Source organism: Amia ocellicauda, chromosome 6 (assembly GCF_036373705.1).
Source record: "Amia ocellicauda isolate fAmiCal2 chromosome 6, fAmiCal2.hap1, whole genome shotgun sequence".
Lineage (NCBI taxonomy): Eukaryota > Metazoa > Chordata > Actinopteri > Amiiformes > Amiidae > Amia > Amia ocellicauda.
The window spans coordinates 15385646-15396821 of record NC_089855.1 but is presented as its reverse complement, the minus strand read 5'-3'; the positions used below and the strand labels follow the sequence as shown (position 1 = coordinate 15396821).

General features: G+C 39.2%; 1 protein-coding gene across 1 annotated transcript; it reads right to left on the bottom strand.

The window, feature by feature from the left end:
* Positions 1-272: 272 nt before the first annotated feature.
* Positions 273-10413, bottom strand: LOC136751040 (serine protease 23-like). The gene is made up of 2 exons (XM_066706287.1): positions 10102-10413; positions 273-3605 (listed from the first exon to the last, which is right to left on the bottom strand). Exon 2 carries the CDS (start codon positions 3590-3592, stop codon positions 2471-2473), a length of 1122 nt encoding a protein of 373 aa, XP_066562384.1. The 5' UTR covers positions 3593-3605; positions 10102-10413; the 3' UTR covers positions 273-2470.
* Between the last annotated feature and the right edge of the window lie 763 nt (positions 10414-11176).

The following is an 11176-nucleotide window of genomic DNA, read 5'->3' as shown; positions in this document are numbered from 1 at the left end:
ATATTTGTCACTGATCCTCACATGAATGCAGGTTGTCTTGCTGCCATATTAGAAAATAAGTGTTTCAGCTATTTCCAAAGATATTGTGTATTTCTCTGTATTCATAACCATGTTAAGAATTACTTTTGACAACTGTAATGCCATTGAAAATTAGTGTTGGTTGTTTTTACCATCACTATTCTTAGTGTTTTCACTTACCCTTTGATGAAATCACAAGACATCGTACAAATGACTTGTAATGAGGCCACACAGAACTGCCACGCATAACATAATCCAGCTGAGCATTTTGACTTTTTATTGTTGTTTTGCTTGCATTCATCAGTGTCAAAGACCAGAATACAATGAAAATGTTACATATGCAAAGGCAGTAGTTTCATGGTCAACAATGGTAATATTTACATTCCAAACAGGATTAATGCTGTCCTGTAAGCCTTAAGATTTTCAGACAGACATGTCTGTGCAGTTTAAATAATGCTAATAAAATACAAATAAAAAAATAAATTGTGACGTTCTAGATCTTGTTTTTAATGGGGTATACTTCGGTGAAACTGATGGCAACACTGCGTTAATCGACAGTGGAGCAGCAGCAGTACACCTCAAATTCGGGTTACTCGCTGAGAAGAATGTGCTTCTGGTGACGTTTGCTTTCACGTCACTTGAGACCAAAATGAAACATTCCCTAGTTTGGATTGTTGGAAACGAATGGCATTTCTTTCCACGAACACCACTTATACATGTCTCTTGCTAAAATGATTGATGAATATTCTGGAAGGAAGATTCCAGTTTCTTTTATGCTTTCCATTTTATTCCATATTAAAAATGATATAGCTGTCATGTCTGCTTTTGTCTTTAAACAGTATTTTGTAGACATTGGTTACTTAAAATTGCATTAAAACATTAAAGAATGTCTATATTCCGAGATAAGTTGCTCAGACTGAGAGGTTGACACCAATGAAAGTAAATGTAAAGGGATATATACCTGCTTCAGATTGGTTTAATTTGTTGATGGGTATTATAATACTTGCATGTATGGAACTAGTTTTATTTAGTCCATATTGAGTTGAGTATTGAGTATTTTGCAAATATTGGTCTTTTAAAAACTGCCTGGTGGTATGATTGGTCAGTTTTTTCCTTTCCACTCATCTTTTAAACTTATTGTAGGATGTTTTATTATTGTAGCAACTTAAACTTAGTGTGGGATCTGTAGGAAAGTGTCTTAACCGTATGTGAAATGTGATTAAAGCCCAGGTGATGTTTAATTTGTGACACTAGGAGGCGCAAATAAACCGTTGTATTCTGCAGGAAAAGCAGCTTTGCTTCAGATCTGCAAGACTAAGGGGAATGCAAGTTATAATCAAGACAGCAAATTGGATTGTTTAGTCCCCCTAATTATTCATCAATTGAGTTGGTGTGTGATGGTATTCAACTGTCACATACAAATCCTAATATGCCTCAGCCTTTGAAAAGGAGTCTGGGAATGGATGAGGTTCGACCATAAGCAGCCTAGCCTCGCCTCCTGCTTAGTGGCTGTCTATCCAAGGGACAGGCAAGGAGAGTGTGTTTGGACTACAGCTATTAATTACATAGGGCTTGTGTACATTTGTTTGTTGTACCTATATGTATAATGCACATACATATGTACATGTGCAGACATAGGTATTGTGTGTGTGTGTGATTCAGTGTTAAAATAACTGATTAATTTAGTTTTCATGTTGGGATTTCTATGTGATTAGGCTATTGAAATCAATATTTATCTGAAATGTGTGAGTACTTTTCTTATGTTCCTGATATATGTATTTTTTTTACTGACACTCCCCACTAGAACACATAATAAGTGCAGTTTGTTTCCATGTTATAAAATATTCTGTTCTAATGATTATACCACTTTTTTATGTTCTTTAAGTAGAGAAAGTTAAGGCTTAAAGTTTATGTAATCATAAGCATATCAAAGTCGAATAGCACCTAAGTTGTAGAAAACTGAATCACGTGACAGTAGATTGGCATTGTTGATGTTTTTCTCCGTCAGCATTATTGTGCACCAATACTTTTCAGCACTGTCATAGAGTACAAACAATTCAAACCCATATAGGCATACAAAAATATTAAAAAGCTACTGTAATATGTTTGTAATCCTGGGAGAAAATATGTAGATAATATCACAAATAGGATACTGCTTTTTCCAGACCTCAACATGTCAATTTGCTGAGTGATTCAGTAAACTCACAAGACTAATTCAAACACAAAGTGAGGACAGTGTCTGTAGCAGGTGCTCAGCCTCCATGATTGTCCCTTTTCTACAGCCTTCCTGCTTATCTGTCCCCTGCAGAAACAAGTTCTGGAAAAAAGTGTTGAATTGATCTTAAAATGCAGTTATCTTTTGAAGATTAAACATTCTTTTAGTTTAAAAAAAGTGCAGTTTTTCGGTTTAGCATTGTATTTTTAAGTATGTATTTTATTATTATAATATTTTTTATCCATCCCGGCAATCCACATAATTTCCCTTGATCCAGTAGCAGATCTGGGCGTATTTCAGGGGTGTGATGCGCACGGCGACATTGAACTCCTGGGGGGAGCCGTTTTGGTCGACCCACTGGTGCCCTGAGAAGATGCCCATGATCTTGCGCTCCCAGCGGCGGTGCTGGCGGTTCCAAATGCGTGCATAGACCCCGGAACCGCTGGCCCCTGGCTGGGCGTCGCAGTGCTGGTACAGCAGGTCATAGGTCTCCTCCCGCACCTCGCAGAAGCGGTACACAAGGTTCCCTGGACGGTCATTGTCAAAGCCTGAGAAATGGATCCTCTTGCCTGGCAGCTGGCTGGCTGAGGGGCTCACTCCGATCTTCATGTACCGCCGCTTGTGGGCCTTCTTGAGTTCCAGCAGGGCGTAGTCATAATCCATTCCGATATCATTGGCATTGCCTTTGATCCAGCCCTTGGGAACATGAGTACGCTTGACCCGAATCCACTGGAACTTCATCTTCTCTGGCTGACGAGAGCTGGTCTTGTTAGTGTCGGCTGTCTCTTTCTGTCTGGGCTTCAGGAAGCCAACCTTCATCTTCTGCGCACCTTTCACGTAGCTCTTCCCATCGTGAATGCAGTGGGCGGCTGTCAGGACATGCTTCTCAGCCACCAGTGTCCCTGTGCAACCAGTGGAGACCTTCACCGACGTGGAGAAGGGATAATTCAACAAGAAGTCCTTCCCAAAAATACTGAACCTGCTGTCATGTCCATAGATTTGTCTCTTGGCCCTGGAACGCCCTCTGGCCCCTTGGGCCAAATTTGCTAAGTGAAAGCCATAGATGCCTACCTTGGTTTCCGTAAGGCTCCCATTGAAGTAGAGAGTCTCGTAAGAGAGGAAATCTTTTAGGTCCTCATAGCTTGGTATTGGAGCCTGCTTGTGACACTCCGGCCCACATGGTGAAATCACCTCAAGTTTGGCTTCGGCATTAAACTGTGGAGGGTCCAAGTCCTCTGTTAGCTGAGGCAGGACCACTGGCAGTTTGGCTGTGGACCACAAGGGCTTCCAGATAGGGTTGTAAGAATAAGTACCTTGTACTGAGACCAGCAGGAGGAGGAGAGAGGGTAAATAATCCATAGTTGAGGAGGACCTGTTAAAAGAACAAATGTGTATATTTTAGGGTAGATGAAAATACATATATTTGAGACAATATGTTGATATACAAATCAAAACTCAAACTATCCTCTACAACCTCAATAGCTTTGCAAAGGAATCCCCACATCTCAGAAAAACTTCTCTTTTTATAATTGTTTTTACCATTTCATTGTTTTGACAGCTAATCAAGTGAATATTAATGCAGCTCTTTGGATTTTTTTTGTCAGTTTAGATTGCAGCAGATTGGATTTCAGCTCCAGAGAAATGCTTCCAGATATGTTTTGTCTGTTACAGAACACTCTTGCTAAAATATGACAGTCGCGTCTTCCAAAAAACATAAAGCTGGTTGAAGATATCAAATCAAATCAAATAAAAAAAATATGACCCAGCTGTTGGTGAAATCCTTCCAAAATAATCATGGTACTACTGTGTCAAGATCAATTGCCCACTGTGCAAACGAAGGCAGGCATCCTTCTCAAAGAATGGGGGCAGAGGCAAGCTTGTTCCCTTGTCATCAGAGCAGATGATTCCTGAATATAGGCCTGCGTTTCAGCACCAGACCTGTCTGTGTCATTTCCATTACTTCCCTTCAACATCACATTCAACACTCAACTATTTGCACTAATACCCAAGTAGAAGCACACAGAATGAATGAGTACATTGTAAGAAATCCAACTACAAAGCTATGATATAATAGGAATGTCCACAGTAGGTAACCTATGTCTTTTAACAAAAGCACTTTCAGAATCTCCCCGATGTGAACATGTCTGAGCAGCGAGACCGAGATTACCAACAACACAGCCACACCTGTGCTCATACACAGCCACCCAGAAAACAAATCCTACTGAAGTGCCTTTCTCTATCAGTGTGGCTAACCATTAATTTCACCTTTGTAGTCCATACTGCATGAAGAAGCACAGTTGTTCCCTTTAAGGCTGAAAGCAACCGTAGGCACAGTTCCATTGAAGTCAAACACCATGGCCTCTTCCCAAGGTTTGATGGTTCACTGCTCTGATTGCAAAATGAAGCATTGCCGTGATATGTATGTGTTAATGTTTCTATATTATTATTGTTTTTTTGTAAACGATACAGCAGTCCCCTCTAAAAATACTTGCATGTGATCTGAACTGGGACCTTAACTCTCCAGCCACCCCCCGCAAGGTTAATTATGACTTCCACTTTGAATTATGGTAGAAGTAAATGTTTCACTAAAGGCATTATGGGTCATGACTTACTTACTAGACTCCCAAATCCTCCACTTATTCTGTAACATATCCGTAATATTATGTTTTCCTTGTACCAAAATCTAAAAGTTTTAAAACTAACTAACTAAATAAATAAATAAATATGTGTGTGTTTGTGTATGTGTAGGCCTATATTTCTTTATAAATATAACAGATCCTCACAGTCTAGGGCTATTTTGACCAGTATCAAACTGTTCCTTGTGAATTGCTCTCTATGTATATATATTATTATTTTTTAATAGCTCTGTATAATATAGAACCTAAAATCTTGCAATGTAATTAACAATATCTAAACCATAGTAAACACTGTATTGTTGATAGACTATCTGAGTTTCTGCTAACTTTGAAAGTTGTATAGCAATCAATCTGAGCAACAATGGGTAATCAGTATTTAATGTTTCGGCTGTAGGGTGTAGGTTGCCATTTAAGTCCCAGGCAAAGTCAGCCCTTTCCAAACATAATTAAAACTCTGGAATAGGACACAAACAAGAGGAAAGGCGAAACATGCAGAGCCTTTGGAGTATTCTCTGTGAACCAAGTATTTCATCAGCAGTACATCTGGTCTGCCTTGCCCTCCTCTGGGTGTGTAATTTTTAAAAAAGCCAAAGCCTCCACATATCTTGCATGTGCATTTACATTTGTTCTGCATTTAAACAAAAAGTTATTACAGCCTAAGTAACTGATAGTTACTTTTGATTTCTCACATCGCCAAGCACAGTCATTTTTCTTGGAGCTATAGTCCCTGCTGGGTTGAACATTAGTAAACCATTCAATGTCCCCTTTATTTCGATCAGGGGCCCAGTGGAGAGGACTTTGTACCGGGTCAAATCCTCCGTTCTCCTTCGACTATTTCCATATGAACTGTCTCGTCCAAAGATAAGACCCCAGCTTTAAGACTGAACAAAGAGCCTTTTACACATAACACTGCTGCAGTGGCTTGGGTGGGAGGACTGGCGGGCTTGAAACTGACTTACAGTAGAATAGATTCTGATATTGAATTTGACATCAGCTCTGGCGCTAATGGAAATTCAATTTGGTTATATATAGACAGCTTTTAAAGTGAGTTGGCCCATTCAATCAAGTGTATCATGGAACTGAACAATGGACCAATGACATTTAGTACTTATGCAAATGGCACCATGGGGAAATCATTCCCATGGACAAAGACAATGCACGCCAGAGGGTGGCTCTGTGTGACAACCATTTGTATCCATATGGGTTGCATGCATGGAAGGACATGGCACACAGCTGCACCAAGCTCTTCAGAGTTCAAGAGCCCACTATAATAGGATGGTGTGTTGTGCATGCTCACAGTTGTATGTGCCCACCCATTTATTTCTCAGCTGTGCACAAACACTGAGACATTTGCAGGTACGAACTATGTAAAAATATAATGTACACAATAACTGTGGGTGGGAATGACACTGATCATTTTTCCACATGCCTTCCAGTCCCATTACTTAATGAATCTTTGCTTGAATCAATTTAAATACATGTGTAACTATTGTTATATGTATTATAAATATATAACAATAGTATGTACAACAGCCCTGGCCCTCTTATTTGTGTATTTACGAACTGTATTTGACTTTGGCATGTCATTTCATATTTATGCTCTTTACAATTCTCAAAACCAAACACGAACAAGCCAAGACAACTAACATGCCTTCAGTAATTCATACTAAACTCTTGTTGTGGATTTTATTTTAAAAGAAGTATGAGAATTCAGTTAAAAGCTTCAGATAACTATATCATTTAGTCCAATTCTGGTACTTTTAACAAAGATACCAAGACTCCTTACAGACATGTTTGCAGAGCCATGTGTGTATGTGTGATTGAAGAACACAGCCAGAGATTGTGTTAGTGTGCTGTCAGCCAGTTTGAGAATAATTCCCTTTGCTGTCAAAACATTTGGCCTAAAATCAGCAGAGGAATGCTTTCTCAAAGAGGGAAAAGTACTGGAACTTGTTTTTAGTGGGAGACTGAGCTGGGCCGATCCATTCCACAGTGATAAGCAGTCATAAGCCCTGCAGTGGCTTTCTTTCATTACTTTTATTTGGCTGCAGTGGCAGGTAATTAGTTTTTCATGTAATGGTACAGGCAACTGAGTGCAATGAGTTTTTAAGGTTTATTTACAACATTAGATAAACTGCATAACTAGGATATACATTTTTACAGACTGGCAAAAAAAAAAACTTGAATTCCCCTGCTGTTGTGAAAGCTGGTGGAATCCCACTTGTATTTTACATTCAGGAGCAGAAATGAGTCAGAAATTAACTATTTTTACTCATGCCTGGTGGCTAAGTTTCTTAAAGCCGGGTGAGCTCATGTGAAACTCTCCTGCTGAGAAGGGACAGAGCGACAGTTCCTCGGTGAGTCAGGGTTTCCTAGTTGGGCTCTCTGGATGGGACTGGTGTAAGACACACTGGCATACCATACATTCCCGGCTGCAGGAAGTGAGTCTGGCAAGTAACACAGAACAACACGAAGCTTCTTATCGACTGAGTAGCCAGCTAATCCACCCCCAGATCGCGCCAGATCAATATAACATGGTCTCCCAACCTGTGCCTCACAATCAGTCCTCTGTGAAAACTTGTGGAAATATTGAGTTTTCATTTCCATATCTTACCTTTGCCCGACTTCATAATTTAATTACAGATTTTGACTTTCCAATCAAATTATAGGCTCGTGTCATCTTTATGCCAACTTTTGATAACATGTAGCTTAATGAATGTTGGGTCCATATGTGTTCCCTTGAAAGAACTAGGTAACTTGGTTTCTTACTGTTGTTGAGTACTCTACCTTATTTGGCATTGGCACTCAGCACATGGCAGTACATGTGACCTGTTTTAGGGAAATGCTCTGGCATTTACTGTTCTATTGGTGAGGCTGTTTAAGGAGCCTTCTCAGGCAGAGTTCAATTCTGAGAATGTAATAAAGAGCTGAGGTTGTATATTCCATTGTGTTTGATAGATACTTTGAGTCTTAGCTGTCTGTGGAAAGGAGCCATTCTTCAGTGCTAATACTCAGAGTTAGATCAATCGGTGAAGATACAGAGCTGACCTCATTAAGACAGGCAGATGTGCACAGTTGAAGAGACAACCACACCTTTTTACAGTTTCAAAATATAACCCTGACATACAGGAACAAAGGTATCTCTTCTATTTGTATCCTAACCTTGTAATAAAGGCTTGCTCTATTTTAGTCTCATCTGCCTGTTTGGAATCATCTCTTGTCCGTACCATCCCTGACTCGTTTACACATTACTATATTAATATGCAAACTGATTAATATTGTGTGCATTTATAGCTACATATATGACTCTATTACATGAAATGTTCAGTAACATTTCTGATGCTTGTAAAATGAATATCTTGTTTTCAGTGCTATTTTTAGTTTAAGAATTAGGGACACAGGGAAGAAACTAGACTAGAATTTGTATCTCTGTTGGAATTTAGCCAAGGCTATTTCCTTCTCCATTTAAGACAGCAAAGACTTTATTTGTATCCAAAGACAAGACACTTTAAGTGCAGTGTTTCATGCTATCATGCGCACCTCTAGAATCTTCCTGAGAACATCTCACACCTCCTCACATAGACCCTACACAGCTGTCTTGATCTTTTTCTTTGGTGTTTAACAGAACTACCCTGCAAACTACAAACCAGTTTCCAATACCCTGTTGAGGTCTTCTAAAGGACTTTTAATCCTTAATGTTGGGACCCTTTTAGTCAAGGTGAATGTATTCCATGTGTCAATAAGATAAAGCGGATAGGAATGCTACAAAAAGCTTTAAGTGTTAAGACATAATCAGTAAGTAATATTAATAGAACAATATCAGATTTCTGCAATTGTTTAATTCAAATGTAAATATATAGAGGTTTATCAACCTGTCCTGTCCTTAAGGTAACATATAGCCTGCATGCTTATTCAGTGTGAGAGATCCTTAAGTTTTTAACAGCCTTGCTAACACCACACCCAAACCTTTGAATAATATGAATAAGGTGATATTTTGTATTATTATTATTATTATTATTATTATTATTATTACTAATCCCACACACGAACCAGGTTCATACCTCTGAACGGTTTTTTGGTAAATGATTAAACTTTGGCTGAATAACTTTCTTGTAAAAAAGGACTTCGTGAAGATCATGTCAAATTAGAGGGACGATGTTCTTATTATAAGAAGAAAACATGCTTTATCGGCGCAAAACTCATTTCGACAAAATATTAGTCTGAACTATAGCCTATACAGATGTTGTCCAAGATTTTTTTATTTTTTTTTACTTAAATATTTGGTCTTTAGATTAATTCAATCTCCCCAGTGTAATTATTGTTGTAATTTTCTTTCCGATTTGTAAGTAATAGAGTCGTGCAATGTTTTAGACTATTTGGTATATTCATTATTTGAAATATGGTTGATTTATACCACTTATGCAAATCAAATGAGAGGTTGATTGAATCTCTTTTGATATGGTTGCAGATAAACTCATACTCTTGAGAAAGGGGGCAATTATTCAAATTGCTTACTAGATACCATATATTAGTTGAAAAAGTGAAAACATGATCTAAAAAATGACTATATATTTGACTTTATTTGTATGCCAAATAAACGAACGCAGCTCTCTCATATAATGCCAAAGATCATATTGTTAATTAACCAATTAACGCGTGCTTCTGATTTATTTTCTTATGAAGCTTTTGGACTGCTGTCAGTGTCACTTCTGCAAAACATTAATCTTTTAAAGTAAGACAAAATCAAGTAACCAATTAAACTGACATGAACGCTTAATTAATCATTTACTGTAAATCTGCATGGAAGAAATACCTCCTTGTAGAATGTTTAGCTTCCATTATAAATTGCAGTTATATTTTCTAACGTTAACAAAGCGGGGTGAGAAGACACTCAGTCTGGATTCAAGCTCACACAGAGTTCAATGAAACCTGGTGCACTAGTTGAAGAGTGCCTTAGACTCAATCCAGAGCATGCATTCTGTATGTATTCCTCTTTTTCAAAAGCGTAAGATATCAAAAAGAAAAGCCACCATTCTTTATTGTTCTTATTAAAAAAAAAAAAACAAGTGTGAATCGCAAATCCTTTGCATTCACTCATAATCTCCTTAGTCACAAGTAAAGCAAGTATGTTCTAAGCTGTCTGCAAATGCACTCCTACGCACTGACGGACTATTCCTGCTCAGAAAGTGATTTCTTATGAATGCATACTCATCCCGCAAGCATGACTCTTACCTGGACAAATGCACAGCAGCAGGGATCTGCTCTGGCGCAAAGGTGGCGCGGCAGGTGGACTGTCACCAGCCTGTTCTAGCGCAGGAGTGGCCGCACTGAGCCCGGGCTGCACACGACTTGCTGAGAGACTCCGCTAACGGGATGGATCCTGCCGGTTTCAGAGCCTTAGGAAATCCTGCTCTTCCCTTCCTCTTCCAGGATTCATTTCCTTATCGTCCCCGATTGAAGTGCGCGGCGGTGGGCACTGCAGGGGCACCGATGGAGAGGCACAGACCGGGGCAGACTCAGGTGGCCGCACTGAGAGAGAGACTGCGCTGACTGACAGCCCCCCCTCGGCGCACACAGTTTCTCCAAAGCCTCCCCCCCACGTTTGCTAACGTCACTGGGCGCTCTGAGCTGTTTGGAGAGGACGTCTCGATGTGGACATTTTCCCTGGATGGCTCAATGAGTAGTTATATAGTCTTTATATCTATTATGTATTAATATTTTTGAAAGCACATACCATCTTTAAAAGCTTTGTATAGCATACCTTTTTTGGGGGGTCTGACTTTAGAAATGTTTTTTTTTTTTTTTATTGCTCAGTGCATTTTTGGGGGGGAGCAGGCTTTACAAAATCCTGGCACTATTTACTGTTTACTATTTACACAGCAATACATACATAACTTTGCCAATCTCTAAAGTTTGACTACATTTTTTTTCATTAAAATGATTAGGAAGCCCAGTTTGTACTCTGGTGAGCTGAAGCTCATTTAGTGTAATAGGAAGATGAGGAGTTGCTGTTCACAGAGACAAGGCTGCCGTCTCACCGCACTGGTTATTCACACTGGTTATTGTGTCCTTCAGGGCACAGTGCGCAGGAGCTGCAGCAACATGGCAGAGGTATGCAGTCTGGCAAAGCTCTGACCTAAACTGCCTAGTTTGTGTGTCTGTGCCCTTAGGAGGAATCATGGGTTTTGGTTTTCATCTTCTATCCTGGTCTTTCAGAAAAAAATAAAATCTGGGTTTGAAGACAGTTTGATAAAGTTCCTGATGTACAGTTTAGAAGAATACAAAGTGGATACCTCATGTGAATAGA